The sequence below is a fragment of the Megalops cyprinoides genome, chromosome 18 (genome assembly GCF_013368585.1).
Source record: "Megalops cyprinoides isolate fMegCyp1 chromosome 18, fMegCyp1.pri, whole genome shotgun sequence".
Classification (NCBI taxonomy): Eukaryota; Metazoa; Chordata; class Actinopteri; order Elopiformes; family Megalopidae; genus Megalops; species Megalops cyprinoides.
The window spans coordinates 5,074,227-5,093,717 of NC_050600.1; the positions used below are offsets into that span (position 1 = coordinate 5,074,227).

The 19,491-nt window shown below is 38.7% G+C and overlaps 1 protein-coding gene across 1 annotated transcript in view; it reads right to left on the reverse strand.

Annotated features, from left to right (window-relative positions):
• The window catches only part of vax2 (ventral anterior homeobox 2), a 32,067-nt gene extending 22,273 nt beyond the window's left edge, over positions 1-9,794 (reverse strand). Inside the window, exons 1-2 of the mRNA XM_036550705.1 lie at positions 9,545-9,794; positions 4,616-4,803 (exon numbers count right to left, since the gene is read on the reverse strand). Of these exons, the coding sequence (XP_036406598.1) occupies positions 4,616-4,803; positions 9,545-9,794 (438 nt within the window). The remainder of the gene's footprint in view (positions 1-4,615; positions 4,804-9,544) is intronic.
• Between the last annotated feature and the right edge of the window lie 9,697 nt (positions 9,795-19,491).

Genomic DNA, 19,491 nt, shown 5'->3' on the forward strand with positions numbered 1-19,491 from the left:
GGGATATGCATTGCAAGCCAATATTCAAATATTCGATAGCTACCAAGATTGAATATTTGACTGACTAAAACATTTTTCCCGTGGCCCAAACACTGTATTAAACTCAAGGTCAACATGTGTAAATGATGACTCACTACAAAGATATCTGATTTCCCTCACACATTCAGGCAGGGTATTCACTAATATCCAAATTATCAATTAATTTTCAACAGTTGATGGCATGAATACTGATGACAAAGACCAATCCTTTATTCTTCTTCATTTGTTTGTTAACAAAATTCAAGTAATGATCAAAGTTATTGATAAGCATGGTTTGATTATTTGGATATTCAGTCTCATGGTTGAATATCCAGAATAATCAAAGTGTCTCATCCTTATTTATTGATTGGACTGAAGAAACACCTGAATATATAAGATGAATGACTTGTATTTTGCATTTGAGTCAAAAACTACAAACAGCTTCCAGCAATAGTATAACATTCTCCTACAGACTCTTCACCAATGCAAAACTCTTACCTCCACTACAAATTTACAGTATAAGTATCACAAGTTATTATATCTATAGCACTACAGTAATGTTCAACGATTAAGTTAAATAAACTTTGCATTTAAATTCTTTACAGAAAATGTAAGTTATACCGAATGTGTCAGGTTGAGGTTCAGTAATGATTCTTTCCATAATATGATTTGATTCAAAGAAAAAGAAAAAAAAAGGATTGTTGTAATCCTGTATGTGCTGTTAGGGGGAGAATTCAATGTACCCATTATGGATCCTTCTACTTTACTTTGAGTAATTAAGTGTTTAAAACAATTTTTACATTTTTGTGGATCCTGACAAATATTGATTTCAGCAACCAATAAAATTAAGAAAAAAATCTAAATCACGATTTTATATAAAGTAATTATTGTTTAAATTTGCTATATTTGATAAAGCACTGCACTAGTCATATTGAATGCTTTCCTAAAACCGAGCGCATACAAACAATTACATGGCAGATAGTTCTTTTTCATGGTTATTCTGCTTATTGCACATTGCATTGAATATATTTAAAACACTCAAATAAAAGTATCAGGAGAATAGTAAGTAAACGTTTTGTATAGATTCGTGAAGGACTCCGGTTCGAACCTGGCAGTAATTTAAAATCATATACAGAAAGCCATTTTGGAAGATTCTTTCCAAACGCTTGAGGGGGTTCTACACGGCATATGACATTAGCTGCAAATTTTACAGAACCCTCTCAGAGTACTGTCATAACTGAAGATCTTTACTGCAGTTGACATTTTTCCACCTGTCTACTGATGTTATTTTTCCTGCTGGTGCAAAAATGTTTCTATTTCCCTTCCTTTCCACAAAGATCAGTTAAAAACACATTTTTTTAAACATTTTTTCCATTTGTTCAAAATATAAAATGTAGATTTAAATTGATGTTGACAACCTGGAGCAACCAGAAAAAGTAGCTATGTAATCCTTATATCAGATATATGACTTGACTCAGCTTACAATAACCTGACACAAAATCAGCAAACTTCACTCAGATGCCTACAAAAAATATTTGTTAAGAACATACAGTAGTAGTAATAATAATAATAATAGCAAATTATTATGAATATCAAATCAGTCAGATCTGTTATGCTCTGTAAGAAAGTCTAAGACAATTATTTTGAATGCATAAAATGTACATATACTTAAGAATAAATCAATGCATTCCATAACATTTAAAACAGAATGTACACATCAAAACATAATAGGAATAGTCTCAGACCACTTAATTTTGTAATGTCTTCACATCATTGTTCAGGTCATATTTTATCTCCTCTTCAAAACATGGCTCTGCTGTTATTTCCGATTTCTGTCTGGGAGGATAAACATCAATCAAACTCTCAATATGTCTATGACATTCAAGACATTGACATTTTTGGTTGAAGATGGACAGACCTTTGCCACAATGTGCAAACACTTATGACCCTGTTGAATGCCATGTCAATCATTCATCTGGGAGGTAAGCATTTATCCATGAAGCCTCTAGCCATTCAGCATCAAGTTCAAAATGCCTTGATATTTTGCCACACTCACTGCATCCTCCATAATATAAATGCTTTAAAGTGCCTAAAGGGACTCAAGCCTGTAGTGTCAGAAAGAAGAACTGTAACTGTGATCACCTTTTCACTTTATTTCACATATTTTATATATATATATATATATATATATATATATATATATATATATTTTGCAAGGTGTTATGTATAGATAACCAATATCAACATGTTGATTAACCAAATTACATCAATTACAGATTCTAACAAACTATGCATGCTCAATCACTGAAAAGAATAGGCTAAAATGTACCTACAATGTTCCGTTTGTACAAATACATGCCAACATAGACACACCCACAGAATATTTGTTGCCTCAGTTCAAAATATGCCAGATACACACACAAAGCAATATTTATTGTGGCAGCTGCATGCGTTAGAAGATTTCTTAGCTTTGTTAGAGTTGATTGAGTTGAGGCTGTGCCAACTGAGAAACTCCATGCCTTCTGAATGCATCACCCCCACACCGCTAAAATAAAGAAACCAGAGAACAGATCATTTCATCCTGGCCACTGTCATTCTGTTTACACCAGGGGACAATTACAGTTCTAACCTCAATTCTTCCTCTTGTTATTATTCTTGTGTGTGTGCGTGTATGGAGCAATTATGTTTTTTCATGGAACAATATACTCTGCAAGAAACGACTAACATCTTGGATGACCCTCTTCATTCAGCAAGTCTATTAATTAAAGGAGGAGGGGAGGTGGGTACTTAAGTACTTTGTTTATTTAAGAATGCATTCTATGCCATTTTCATTGGCTATGACTTGAAGACTATTGGGAACACCAGAATAAAACAGTATACATTTATTTTGGACAGGACAGTGTTGGACGGTGGTTTTAAGCTACTATGGGTACACATGGGCTGTTGTGTTCAGAGTACTAATGCGCGAGAATCGATACAGTTCAGATCATCCTACACCATTTGCCCTTTTATAACAATTTTCCTTAATGTGATGCCGATAATGGCAAACGAAAATACAAATACAACACTTTCATAACGAATTACCAAGAATGTAGCTATTTGTCCGCTTTTTACAATTTGGATATGCTGTTACCTCATGCACAGACTGAGCCTCTGTTTCAGTGCTGGCCTGTGCGCCTGCAAAATCATTCCCCCGTCTTCAACACATTAACGCAGAATTTTGTTCCATCTTATTTTAAAGCCGATTCCTGATCTAAACCGCTAAAATTACAGTATCTATTTACACCGGGTGATCAAAGCAGTGCATTATGCATGTTGAAACTTAAATGTAATGTAAATATAATGATGCCAGACCATTTCTCATAGTAATAAATAACTCCAAAGCACCAATTTCATCCTGTTGATCAAGCCAAAAAGCAATCAAAAAACAAACAGTAATGAAAGCACACGCTGGTAACATACTGTACAGGAAGTACACTTTTTACACAAAACAAAAAAATTGCAATGCTAATTAAACAGGAAAACTCCTGGCATTAAACAATTCTGGAACTCCTTCCCTGAGAGCAGAACACCCAACCGCAGGGCAACGTGAGTAGGTGTATGTAAACCAGTGACACCGCAGGGGTGCAGGTGAAAAGACACATTCCAGTCAAACTAAGGAATGTTATAACCACACCGATAACAGGGATACGCGTGCATGTCAAGTCACAGTCTCTACGGCCAGGAATTTTACTAGCTGATGCGGCAAAACATCCAGCAGACACTTCAATGGCGCTCCGAGGCTGCGTTGAAAAGGACAGTGGAGTGGAGTGAGACTGAAACTCATTGAAATTCACTGAAAAATGGCAGACTGCGGACTCTGATCATGGCTAGAGAACCTGAACCTTCCACTGGGTGCTTTGATTTCAGCTACAAAGTGGCAACAGAAGTAGTGGTAGCAGTAAGGGGGTGAAAGCCCAGAGAGCAAAACAGAGTGAAGAGCTTCATGATGCATGACGCCTCTGACGTTACTCAGAGAAAGTTTTAGGTTAGCTCAACGATTCAGAACGCATTGTGGCAGTGGATCTACACATCAGGAAAAGGAAGGCAGACACTTTTTTCCCCACTACGAAATTTGAATTTGTAACAAAACTTAACTGGTTGAGTTGATGTCTAAAGGTTAATTAACCTTGTAATGTAATGCAGAATTACTTTTGGTCGTTGTTTTAAATTTCTGAAATGATGCATGGACGGTAAGCATGCATGGAGCACATTCAAGTGCATAAACCACCTGCTTTTTTCTATAGATTTGTTTACCATTTGATACCACAATAATAGGGAGGCTAAAGGCATGATGAAGTGACTGTCGTGTATACTTATTTTCCCATTTTTTAAAATTATTGACAAAATACCTAAGAATAAGTAAAAATACTTAATAATAAAATCCAACAATCCAAAACCCCCGAATGAATCACAAGCACTACATCATGAATGTTGCACTCAAATCTTTATATCTAAACATTCAGAACTACCGTTTCAAGTCAAATAATATCTGTATATTTTCCTTTAATTCCACAACGTTTCAAGAGCCAATCGAGGAATGTCACCGTTCACCAACCTGCGTCTCGGAGAGGTTGAGCTGCCTCGCCAGCTCGGTGCGCTCGCGCCCCACCACGTACTGACAGCGCTGGAACTCCAGCTCGAGCCGGTACAGCTGCTCCGCCGTGAAGGAGGTGCGCGTGCGTTTGGGCCGGTCCAGGTCAAGACCCTTTGGCAGGACGATCTCCCGGATAGTCCCCTTGGCGTCTGCAAACAATGCATTAAAAGCTGTTAAAACATCCCAGTAACCACATTATACAGCACTGTCGCATATGCATGAAAAATTCAATGGCAATTAAAACAACAACGATTGTTATAAGAAATAATAATAATAATAATAAGAAGAAGAAGAAGAAGAAGAAGAAGAAGATGAAAAATAATAAGATTGTAAAAAATATATAATTTTGCGTGGATATATTATTTACTGCTGCGTCATCTTAAAACTGTAATGGCTACTGGATTATCAAGAGCAATGGTCCATATTTGAAAATGCGCATCAGCAACACGGAGGCCTTATGGCGATTTAGAAATGGGGATATTCTGGATGTAATGTAGGCTACCTATCGTTCAGACAGGTGTTACGCCAATCAAACGAAACCTCTTCCTTTTGAGTTCCTTAATTATAAAAAATTTTAATCAGTAACATTTCAATAAAAAGTGTCCATAACTCAGCTCGTTATTGGACAGACATTTATACAGATATACGCTCCATTCCAAAAATGTCTATGACGTCAGACTGAACAATCAGTCAAGTGTAAACGGGGTGTGATTAGCATTTCTAATAGTTACCGAACGAATAAAAAACGAAAAAAGACCAACATGTTAACAAAACAAAACAAAACAAAACAAAAAGAAGACTATTGTAATAAGCAGCACACTGTTCCTTTCCGAGAGCCGAGAGAGTGTGTGTGCGCGCGTGCGTGCCAGTTTGTGTGTGTGTGTGTGTGTGTGTGTGTGTGCGCGCGCGCGTTGTAGCTTGCCCTCTTATGAAACGGAAATTGGGCGAATTTATCAGATGCAAGGGCAACCGTCTGCGCTTACGTTCCCCACAAGTTGCTCAATAAAGCTGAAACACTGTTGTACGACAAATATGGCATAGGCTGCATAAACAAAGGGAAACACTAAAACATTCACTAAGACAATCTAACCGCTTTGCTGGCGCAGTTTGAATCGCGGGCTAAAATGTATCAAAACTTTATATTATTACTAATGCTGTATCAAATGCTTTTCAGGAGGGGTGTCACGGTGCTCATTTCTCCGAGCTCCAGGTCAAATTGTCGGCCCATTGTGACAAAAGTACTAAAAAGAAATACATATCCCACAAATCATTGAGGTAAACGCCACATTTTATGAGGCTCTGTGTGTGCGTACTGGCACATTGAATTGCGCTTACATTACTTCAGCCAGTGCCATTAATTTTTCAAACAATTTGACATATTAAATAGGCTACCCTTAAGTCACGAATATTCGGGAATAGTCACGAATAATTTATGGGGGGAAAAATGAGAAATAAAAGTAAAAACATGAGTCCGCGCCTACCCAACAGCAGGTCTTACTGTTATTGTGGGGTGGCGTGTGTGTTTGAGGGTGATCGAACATATCAATTTAAGTAGGCCTATTATAATAAAAGCAATGCCATTATTATTATTATTATTATTAATGATAGAAAAACATTTGGTGAGCACAGTCTTGCCATTTCTCTTATGGACGCCGAAGCCTGGAGCTGTTGCAGATCATAGGCGTTTCACAATATAAAATTTGTTTAACATGTATGGACACTTACAGGTCATCCGTATTTCGGTCTGGAAAGGTCGGTAACACGCGATACTATACCATTACACCGCGTAAATAAACACACACACCCACCTGTTCGGTCAAAAAAAAGATAAGAAAATAACGTATATCTAAACATACATTTTTTTTACCGTCAAAAACAGATCGCGTATTCTGCAAAACGCAAACCGTGGTAAAATGGCAGGAAAGATGGTATTGAAGCCAGAAGTTTCGAATATCTGGTGTGAAAAACGCCATTGTAACCTACGCAATGTATTTCATCTGAATTGTTATGATAGCCTACATATCCAGTGAGTTTAAAATGACACATCGTCCACCCCGCTCTGGATAAAGGTGACATTTAATAAAATTATTCATACCTTGCAACTTCTGTAACTTATTGTACAATGGACATACACACCCGATTACAGGAAGTTGTAGCCTACAGGTAACATCGTATTTAATCCTAGTAATGATTTCAGCAATTCAAAACGCATGTGTAATTTCATAGTTGTCACAATTACCGAATTTCAGTTCTACCAAACTATGACAGTTATAATTGTAGACCATGTAATGTTCTACAGGCCCATACCATTACATTTTTAAACATTTGCCTTGCTGCTCAATTGTGTCGAGTTGATTGGCGTTTAGAATTAGAGGACAATTTTGCCACTTATACACATGTAAGATGTGTCTCATTGTCTTGCCAAAGCCGACGAGCATCAACAGCCAATTTTTTTTTTTAACATTTACAATCTAATTCATACAACGAATAGCGCCTTTTGAATATTGCAATTATTTAGCCATGTATTTATTTAAATTTAGGCATGGAATACAATCAACACCTCGTGTGCAGTGCTTCATATCAGAATCAAACGGACCACTAGACAGACTTGCTGACCTTTCCATGACCCCAGATTCTCACGAGGTATCCAGCGCATTCAATCCTCAGCTTTAAAAACAAATAGTGACACCGAGGATTGCGGGGCTTAGCTCCGTGTCCCGGGCAACTCTGCCAAAACCGTTCATATCCCCCCTCAGCACATCCAATCACCGTCGGTCTGCAGGCTCGTCCCATAATTGCTACCATTGCTGGGCTGTCTGTCCCCACCCTCCACTGTCGGTATACCAAATTATGTAGGCTATTACGGAGCTCAGTGTGTCGACGAGAGCTGCGAAAACGCTGGGTAGCAAATGTAATGTTATGTGACTGCAAACGCCAGTTCGGGCAGGCACACGAGGGAAACACTGGAAACACGATAAACTCCCTCATCAATAAGGCGACATAAATGGCAGTTGTTAAAGGGCCATCTTTTATTTAATGTCAAAACAGAATTCAGACCTATGTATTGCAGTACGACCAGCAAATACTGTGATAAGCACCCGACACCAGTGAATAGTCATACAGTTCAGACAAAATTATATATCTCAACTCTTCCGAAACCATGCCATTTTAACTATTCAAATGAACATGCTAAAGGTTAATGATATAAAGAAATATACACTGACGTAGCTGTTTATGATCCATGGTGGATTTAAATAAAAATACAAATACATGGTTTCATCAGTAGTCAAGTTTGTTTGATAAATTGCTAAATACAAGTTATTAAATTATATTAGATACCAGACAAGGGCTGAGTGTCATAACCTCAGAAATAAGACTCTTGCCAGCTATGAATTCAAGTTATAAGCGGAGGGGTTTAATTCAGCCTTTAAGGGGTTGGACTATCGCTATGGAGCTGTTCTGTTTACCGTTTTCACACCTATTATTGGACCCCGGATCCCCATTTATTGATACCACATCTTTATGGGGTACCTTATCTGTAGTCAGCAACAATGAAGGTAAAATACCAAAGTCAAAATCCACAAATATCACTTCGACGCACATACTAGGTTATAAAAACATACATAATTTTATAAATACTTAACATATTTGCTGGCTAAATTGTCAGGATGAGATACTGATCAACTTTCGTCACCGCGAGAACAAATTAGACATTTCTAAATGAGGCCTTTAAAAAAATTTTACATTAAATCCAACTTGCACCAAGATGTCAGGATATATAAGCTACTGGTTTTGGAACTCCAACAAACCCTCTACTTCTCTTTCAAAAAAATAATAATAAATAATAATAAAAAAAACACATTGAATGTATGTATTTGTGTATGTATGTATATATGTATATATGTATGTTTTCAATATAAATAATAATCATTAAATTTCTCCCATACATATACATCCATTACATTTAAATAATAATAAAAAAACATTCATCACGTTATAGCTTAATGTACAGCAAATTTTCCAACCTATGCCATTAGTATATCATATACAATATAATTTGTGAGTCGCTCTTTTTATCACACTAGGTGCAACTTAAGATACAGTATGTTGAAAATTCATACATTTAATGACGAGGTTTGCGGAACCATATTGCTGTTGCATTAAAATGGAATTCATCTGCATTTATATTTTTTTTTGTTAAAAATTGTATCAAAAATATGATACATTAACAAAAATCTCAGACAATGGATTAATTTATTTAAGCCGAAACAATAGGCAAAATATTTGCCTAAGGTGTGCGACTTCTCCTAAAGTATCCATCCTAACAAAACAAAAAAAAAAAAAAAAAAAAAAACAACATGCGGCTCCTGATACAAGCCAGCGCGTGCCACAACTACTCAGTCTTTCCTGACCTCTCCAGGAATGCATTTACAGCAAATTATTATGGACATAATAACAAACTCTACTGTGTTAAAGGGTGTTTAGTGAGACTTTGTTTTCAATAATAAAAGAACATACAAATATAAATTATCCTCGGTGCTTTATTTATACTGAGAATCCTTCAGCAGTACCTATTACTATTGTGTACTGCTGTACACTTAAATGTGTCATCTGCACACACCGCATGAATACACATATTTAATGTTAATTCTATAAAATGCTATTTAAAAAACTGTCAACCTAGCCTTTAACATGGGCTAAATGTATATGTTCACAGAATAACTATCCACTAAATAGGTTATTTTATTTATTGTGGCTGCTGTTACATTTTTAGTTGTAGTAAATTGTTTGGGAATTTTTGTAGTGCAAGCAGTATAATTTCCTTATATCGCACTATACGATTCTGCAAGGCTATTTTCAGTGTGCTCGTGAATGAGCCGCCTTACTCACCCCGTACTAAAATTCTCCTGCAGTAGTCTGGGTCCACTCCTAAAAGTTTATCATGCCCGTCCTCGCTGGAAGAGGTCGGCGTAGATGCGGATGTCCCCGGGGTGTCGGTGGTGTTCTGCGCGGGAGACCGACTTCTTATTTCGGGGCGGCACTTGTCTCCCGCCCGATCACGACAGAGCGAGTTGGATCCACAGTGGTGGTTTCTGTCCTCGGCGACCCCATCGCCCATACTCGTGGCCTGATCAAACATTTAATTAATATTGTGGTTTTCTTTTTTTTTGTCCACCGCCCGCTTGATTCGGATACCGGAATCTTCTTTGTTGGCAAGAATTTCAAAATAGGAAGCAGGAGCAGCTCATTGCCAATACCATCCAGTCACAAACCGGCCACAATGCCCCGCTAAGGACCCGAGTACCCCTCCGAGCGTTTCGGCATGATCGCAAATCCGACGCTGGAGAAGGAGCAGAGAGACCAGAAGATGGAGAAAGGAGGGGGCCCCTTGGAGAAGCCGGAGGACCCTCCTCAACTATAGGACCGCGTTCAACCAAAAATGCATATTGTACATATGCAGGGGCAATGAATTCCAGGTCTGTCAGTAAGGCGCGCGGGGAGGTGCTTCCCTGCTTAGCCACGTATAAAGCAATTGAAAGGCGGCGTAACCAAGCAGTTACAATTCAGCACAACACATCCCGAACGGAAACTTTCCCGAGTCACGGGAGAAGTGGGTTACGAGCCGGTGTTTCAGCTACCCCACTCAAGACTCAATTTCAGCGGCGTTCTGATAGGATGTAGCACATGACCACGAGTCTGATGCTCTGTTTTGGACTACACTGCCTCAGAAAGAAAACAAAAAAACGTTCTGGTGGGGGGAGTAAAAAGAAAAAAAATGGTTACCTTACATTTGGACAGTTTAAACGGGGCGGGACTGCAAGTACGAGTCAGCTGGCTAATGGTATGCGTATCACGTTTACGACAAAAAAATCAATAAAATTAGTTTCAGCTAAGAGGGTGGAAGACATCCACATCAACATTAATGTCTGCTACTAGCACGACGCATTTTTAAATTGACTGTCAGTGGCTACGTAATTTCCTGTCTGCCCAAACAAGCCGTTGATTGGTAAACAACCTAGCACAAGTGCACGTTGTGGACGGGGGTGGACGTACGCGACCGGATGATCGGTGTTATCTAGGGGCCGGGGAAACCCAAATTACCTATCCACATTCTTGGACGCTGTGAGCTATGAGAAGTGGCACGAACAGCTGTGTCTGCGCACTGGGTGAAAAAAGGCACTACGCTGAATAGTCTGCTTAAAATAACAGGATAGCTAGCGCGACTATTTTTTATTCTGTTTTGCTGAGAAGAGAACCGATATCCCAAACGGTGAACCGGAGCAACAGCGATGGGCTGCTTTCTGTTCCCAGCTTGTCGAATGAAATCAAAAGATGACAGGTGGAATAGATTATAGCCTACGTATACGAGCGCGTTAATAAAATACTTTTTATAAAGCCAACCAGTATGTGGTGAATGTATATTATTATTATTATTATTATTATTATTATTATTATTATTATTTTATTATTAATAATAATAACTTCCATATATACATTTCCTCACATGCAAGTGGTGCAGAACGCTTCGGTAATAGCTCGTAGGATTTTATGGAACCGCCTTACATTTATTTCAAACAAATACTTGAATTTTCGGACACTGTGTACTCAAATGTCACAAACGATTAGTTCTTTATAAAGAAAGTCTAGTTAATTCTAATGGAAAGTAACACAGCATGGAACGTTACAAGTTGGACACAATATGAAGAATGAGATAGTCTATCACTTGACATTTCGCACAATTTTTGATCTGTAAATCACAATAAATGCTCGAGTGTCATTGTTACAGAATATACTAATACAAACTTTTGTGCAATATAGCGCATTTGAGATAAATTGTACGAAGACAGATTATCAAGGCAATCCATGCACTGCCGTAACAGCCTTGCAGTGTCCTGCCTAGTCATTATGAATATTCGTATTTTCGACACAGACGTAGCATAAAACGTGTACACGTTTCTTGCATGAAATTCATTTGAAGTGCATTGGTGGGGTGTCAGTTAAAAAAAAAAAACACAAAATAGTGAGTCCCATATCTTTATGAATCAGAATGTGTATAGATCAGCGTAATGTTTGATTTCTGACAACCCTGTAGTAAGAAAAATGACGGGGCTGTAATTGCAGGAATGCACACGTCAGCCGAAGTAGGTTGCAACAGTTCTATTCTTGGACTGGAAAAACGCCATGAAATTCCTTTTTGCAGAACTAAGTTATGTACAGTGCACAAAAGCGACAATTCATATGCCAACAGAACTGAAGTAACTTGGTTTGAATTGACAAATACTATGTTACATTACATTACAAATACTAAAGCAAAGTTTGTGTACAAATCAAATGTACAGGTTTATTGCCAAAAATACACTGAAAATAAAACTGCCAATACATGACATGTACATTTACCTATTTATATTTTCAGTTAAAGAAGATTGTCATTTCTTTTCAGTCTTAAATACAATGGAATTGTGTATGCCTAGCGCTCAAACATAAAGAAAATAAACGACAAGCAATTAAGGATGTCATTCAGAGGAGTTAAACAGGGATGTGGTGGTTTGTCCCTGCCTGATTGGGTCCCTAGTGTTTTAGTGTTTCCACATTAACACTGCTCTTTAAACCTTTGCTGAAGGCACACCATGCAGCTAAACACATGTTGTGACAAACACTAATATATTTAAATTATTAGCTGATCATAAGTCTAAGTATTATTACTAGCAGCTATTATTACTTTTAATATGAACTATTCTTGTTGTTGCTGTTCTTCTGTAATTCTGTAATTCACTGTTAGCTCATGGAATGCAGTTGCTGTGAACACAAAGAGGCGTGGTGAGTCTTCCTGCCCCTGAATCAATGTAGATTTTCTCTGGTGCCCTAAACAGGATCTTTCCCATCAGCAACACTGGTAACATTCCCTCCACCACCATTCTATGGTAACTCACAGAGGACCATAGAAGTAGGGTACAAGATCTGAGGGGCACCAGGATGGATCATGGTGGGGTATCAGTCAATCACCGTTCTGCTCCTGTATGTCTTGTTGCTCTCCCAGGCCATACCATTGGTCCCTGAAATGACTGGCATACTGGAAACAGGAACTACCATGATTCCTACAGCACTGGTACAATCAGACTCCTCTTGCAGCTGTGTAGGGCACAAGGTCACCTCTGCCTTCTTGGATCATCCATCAATCAGACACATACACGAATCTGTGTGTCTAGCAGCATGGTGCTTGGAAGGTGGGAATGAATCAGGGTTGACTTCAGAGTTGAGTCTGAAGAAAAGGGTTGTGGATCCAGATGGTGAAACAGGTGGAGGTTGTGCTCCGTAGGGGTATTTAAATTCTCTCTTCACGCGATTTGAAGAAGGTGGAAAATGAGATGAAACCCATGTGAAGGTGAAGGAAATTAGCCAAACCAAAAATAACCTCATCTTTAACGCTGATGTGATGTTCTGAAAGGCTGCCATGCTCTGGGCGCTGGAGGACATGTTGTTTGGCCTCAGCCCTGGAACATTTGTCTCTTTATTTCAATTTTTTGCTGTTTTGACAGTTTGATACTCACTGTCAAAACACAAGTGGCATGTGTACAGAGAATCTGCGCTGAAAGTTAAGTTTTGGATGTAGGCAACAACTCTGGTCTGATGGAGTAAACAGTGAACGGAAACCTTCACAAAATTGATCATTACCCATTTCCCCAAAGTCAACATATGGCCTTTGCTGTGTTTAGTTTTGGAGTTGCTTGTGAAACTCCTGACTTCCAAAGGCTATTGCAAGATTACTTCAGCCATGCTGTGGCTTTGCATACCAAAGTCTGATAGTCCTGTATCCTCAAACAAGGTTAACCTGACAAGGTTTAATTTATTAATCTTCCCAATCTAGCAATAGGTGAACAGTGTAAGCATCCCTGGATAAGGACTTCCGCTCAGAAAAGAATTAATAAAAAGATTAGCATCAACCTACAGCCTGTCATTATTGTCTGCTGTGGACAAGGTTACAGGTGAAGAATGTGGCTGTATGTGGGTCTGCTTCGGTCCAGATTTGTTGAGGACGGTTCCTCAGCAATAAATCCAAACTTTGTTTTCCTCTCTGCAAAGTGCATCTTTTATACTGCAAATCACCAAGTGCAGCTTCCCAGCATGGTCTTGAGCCTTGTGGTCATCTCTGGGCATCAGAGGTACTGTTTAGAAACATGGAGTCATCCACAGTGGCTCCCTTTGGATATAAAACCCCACTGTGAAGGAAGGAGGGGCAATGTGCTTAACTTTGACCTCAGCTATGAATCATGACAGGAAGCAAGGGTTACTTTTTGCAACACTCAGTGCTATGAGAATAGCGGTTGTGAAATTTTGTGAAACACGCAAGAAACTATCAATGTATGGAGCACTTGCCATTGGAAAAATACTTTGGAAAAAAGTGAGGGACAAACGTTACATTTTAATCATGTGTCAGAGTGCCATGTTACACGGACCCAAATAACATAGTCAAAAGCAATGGTAACACACATTCAGTTCCGAACAGGTATCGATTCTAATATCAGGAAGCAAATTTGATACGTTATTTAATCTAATGCTTCTTATTCTTAACTACGAGTAATGGATTTACGCAAGTGTTATGTCTTTCGACACAAATACTGCGTGATTCTGCGACACTCGCCTATATAAAGAAAATTAATTCGGTCATATTTTAGGGTTTCAAAACTGTATATATTGAATCTGGCCCTTCATCACACTATTTTGTATACTGTAAAATGTTTGGTTGTATACGGAACAGAGTCTGTCGCTTTTCTACAGCAGCAAAATGTATGGATTTTTATTATACTTTTGCTAAATCGTTAAGAAATCATACTGTAGTTTACAGGTTTATTATCCAATCTATGCTATTCTTTGCCTGCTGGTTCAGCTTCAGAAGGAGAGAGGGGCAAAATCCTTTTGTTGATCCAACGGGGAGAAGTACTCCCTGTAAGCGGTTTGCCTAGGTTTCTCATCTCCAGATACATGGCGCTATGCTCAGAGGGACTAATTCTATTCATCTCAAATACATTAAAATTAATGTGTGAAGAGTCAGGCGCGCGAGGGGCGGGGCACTTTGACGAAGACGGAGAGAAAGAGAGACTGACCAACCGTGTGGTAATAACACAACAGGCGCTATGGGGACATCATACCATCATACCACACTTACTGTCAGTGTCGAATTGCTGAGGTCCCAGGATACCGTGATCATACCCGGCACCCGGAGGTGAATGTCACATGGACAAAACAATTTGTTTATACATAGAATACTTGAATTTTTTTGAAAAAACAATTTTTTGAATTGTTTAGATTGCCAAAAATGAAATCACCTACACAATCACGAAACCCTGAGTGAATGGCGAAATTATACATAACTTGCGAGTTTTGTTACATGAAAATATTGTTTGTGCAAAGTCAGTGACAATTGTGCACGATGCTGTTTGCTATACATTTTCCCCAGAACAATCTAGTCAAATAAGCACAAAAATATAACCCGTTATGTGCTTTAGGGACCCAGGGCTACACAGTCAGAAAGAATACTCAGAACTATAGCCACAACAAAATAAAGTAGCAGCCACTTAGTGGCTGGTTACTGGGGTCGATACAGTTCCGCTGTAAATCTGCTAAGCCTGAGATGAGGTTTATACATTTGGAAGGAAGAAAAGTCCAGGAAAATAGTTTTCAAATATAAAGACATGAACCTGTACAACCAATTCCACAATTAATGGAATCAGGTACAATATGGGACGCCAGCATTACACTGTTTCTTTATAAATTAGACTTTATAGATTATTTAATTCAATTGTTACTATATGGCATAAATGTAATTCAGAATTCATATCTAAAATAACCAGTTAATCGGTTATCAATACACCTTTATGTGTTCCAATGCACATATACCAATGATAGGAACTATACTGAGCTGTACAGACCTGTGTTTACACATTTTTTTTTTGGGAAAATATGATAATTAAGAACACAGCAAAAACGACAGCTATAGCAATGATGACAATATAAAAGAAGTTCAAAAAATGTGTACAATTTCAGGCCGTAAATCGGATTAATATAGTAATATGACGTCGTGCAAGGCCTTCACAGGTGCACAAGTTAAAAAAAATAAAATATTGAAATACCGTCCACACAAGTTAACGATCATACTTTCAAATCGAATTTATTACCTGAAAATTATAGTCTATGAAATGAAAGATAAACCACGTAAAATGTCAAGATTCTGTTAATATTTAACATTAAAATTTAAGATACATATTTCAGTAATAATAAACAATCCAAAATTACCAGGAACTTAACAGGACTTAGTGAACATTAAAACACTTCGTTCGTTACATGTATTTGTACGTATACACACACACACACACACACACACACGTATATATAGTTAAAGCTGTATTATTTGTATTATTTTGTAATATACGTTGCAACGTTTACACTAAAATACATGGGATTTGGTTGCATCATTTATTCCTATTAAAATGAAAAACTGTATCACTGTAAAATCACGAGAAACTCTCTTTTACGTTCAGTTTTGGGAATTCTACGAATTTAAACCGAATGGGTTCACTTACCTCCTCATTCGAGAACTTCTAGGTTATTCAATAAAAATATCTTCAAATTCAGCGAAGTGTTTACTTCTTTAAATTCCGAGTTGTCAGGAATTTAAATACGTTTAAAATACTGCAAACACATAACTTAATTTCAGAAGACAACCAGAATGCTTGCAATGAGGGAAACACACCTACCTCCAATCCGATGTAATACTATCACCAATACGTCATTTTGTCGTTTTTGCATGAATAGTAAGTCTTTTACTCAGCCGATAAATCGGAAACGATAGATGGGCTTTATTTTTTTTAAGTTACGCCACTGGTCGACTTCTTTAGCCACATTTTTAGTTTATTTGTTTTTAGTCCAATGCATTTGAATTACACTTGAAAAACGTAATTAGTATAAGTGTTTTATGGAAATACGTAATAATTACACACCTCAACACCATCAAAAACTCAGTAATAACCAAACAACGATAATAATAATTTGTCTTTTGACTAAACTTTTAGCCAAGTGGAAGGAACAGCTGTTTAAGATGGACAAAGTAACTATACCCTCTTTAATTATCAGTTTAAAAACAGGAAACGCCTCAAAATAGTATCAACTAACTCATTTTACAATAAACAAGTCATTTCATAGTAAAGAAATTTCAGTCGATAAAAATATTGTGAAGTTGAGCTCAGAATTATTTTCCCCTTGAGTGAGTTTAAATTACATGCTGAAAAATCCCAAAACGTCTCACATTAATTCTTCATTGAAATTATTGATAAAACACCGATTTGTTTATTTGTCACTTTCCTTCATCAATGGATGTTAAGATGTCAAGTTTTATGTAAGTTTAGCCTCGCTGGCTTATTGGTAGTGTGCACTGCCATGGAGCAGTGGAGCGCTCTCTTGTACGCTAGCGTGAGGCCATACTGCTGCTGGAGCGTGTATAGTGCAAAGAAGCACAGAGAAAGTGCTTTACTCAAAATCCGCAGGAACGTCAAAATCAAGGAAGTAGCCTTCTAGAATGAAGTGAGGAGGAAAGTTTAAGAACTTTAAGAACTTTGCTTCAGTTTTTTTTTTCCCCCCAGACCCTGACCAACTCAGACACTTAATTGAGGTGAGGGCGGGGGGTGGGGGTGGGGGTAGAGGGACAGTAAAGCACAGGAAATGACAGCACACCCCCCCCCCCCCCCCCCAAAAAAAAAAAAAACCACTGACCCACCCATGATGTGGGGGGTGGAACAGTGATAACAGGACTGACCCTCTTATCCCCACCAGCTAATTACAAACCAGGATCCAGAATGCGAGGTCAGGCCTACACACACATGAAACAAAGGCACCTTGGACACACAAGGTGCCCTTTCTGCGTGTGACAGGTTTTCATCCGCAGCTCCAGGGCGGGTGGTGCTTCGATTTGGGGGGGATGAGGAGGGAAGGCGCTGTGTGAGGGAGGGTGTGAGGGGCCATCCGATTCCCTTCCAGCCCAACATTTATGGAAACTGCCCTCCTGCAAATCAGGGCAGCACTCAGTGTGGTGTTTGTGAACTGATGACTGAATTAGTGCAATTGCAGGCAGGGCACATGAATACAAGGGCAAGGATTTGAACACTGGGTCCCCCAAATGCTGCCCGTGTCCTGACAATGCAGAGAACAGCCCCCAGACACCGTGTTGAACAGGGCACTGTAGTGCTCAAACACATCCTGCCACCCACCCGAACTCCCCTGTGATGTCTTTCATGTATTGCCTGGCACTCGCCGATTCTGTGCCAGATTTTGTGCGTCTCTGCACAGGTTTGCTTAACAGGCACCGGTTCCCCAGGATGACTCGAACTCTCACGTTCCCTTTCTGCATACCCATCGCTGCAGCTGCACACATTCACCCGGAGCTGTTCGGGTTAATTATTTCACTCAAAGGCACAATGAGAGTGACCCTCCTGGGATCTGAAACTGCAGCATTTTGGTTACCAGTCGAGCTCCTTAGCCGCGCTGTTTCACGCTGCCTGATTTATGAGGTTAACTTGTCCATTGAGAGGGGGGGAGAGGGGGAAAGAGAGGGGAGAGAAAGAGGGAGGTTTAAAATGGTCTACAAGTGTTTTTTTTTCCTAGGTACATTTATCTACGGTTACAGGCAATGTCTTCCAAACCTTGTAGTGTGAACATTAGGCCTACCTTTAGGATATGAACTACACAATAAATTATTAACTTGACACTTCAGTGACCTCAATAAAAAAATGCTATGCAACCTACAACAAAAATGAAGTTTTCAAATCACTGTGGTACTGAAAGCTACCATCAAACCACTACAGTTTGACCGAATCCCCTCCACCATGTCACAGGATTTAAAATGCCGTTTGTTCTCCAAGTTCAGAAATGAAACTGTAGAGCAGTTCTAGGTGTTCAGATGCACACCACAAATGACACTTCAGATATAAAACTGCCAAGCAGAGGACTCAATATAATTCACTGTAATTTTACTGATATTGCAGTAATCCAACCACTTAACCTCTGCTTGAAAATTGCCCATTTATTGGCAGTTTTATTTGACGTATTCCAGAGCATCAAGCAACTAAATTCAAACATTTCTGTTTTATTTATACTTTGCAAAAGCACACAAAGTGTATTAATTACATCAGTGGCTATTGAGCAGACCTAGAATCACAACTGTAAGTGAAAAACGAGACCATTTTCACACAACCACACACTAAGTTTGCTCAGTTAAGGGGCTGTGTTTTGGTATCACCAGAAGAAACACGGGAGCGTACGTGATTACACAAGATTTGCATTCCATGTGAAAATGTGGCAAAATTGTGCACAAAACTACGACGGCTTTCAGAACCTTTTTTCATGTTTTCTTAAGGTCCATCATGTAGTTTGAAGGTACTACAATGACAGAGGTAAAACAATTGCTACTTTTCTGTTGTCAGAAACATATTAACTTGCCTCTTTTGTAATATTGCATAATTTGCATCAGAGAACCACAAATGATCACAGACATTCAACAGTCAACTGTTTATTTAAAAAAAAAAAAGCTGGCACAGAGACATGAGAACATACAGATAACAGACAGGGACGATTGGGATTTCCATACAGGGAAACACATGTATGCATGGCTTTATACTGCCAGATCAGGGCATCTCTTTACTGTCTGGGGCTGGCAGTCATGTCCTTCACCACACAGGACACAACAACTTCCACAGCAAATGACTGTAAAGTTCACACTCATCTCCTCCCTCTTTTCACTCACCAATCAAGGACACACAGAAGCAGTACAGCGCATACGTAAAGTACAA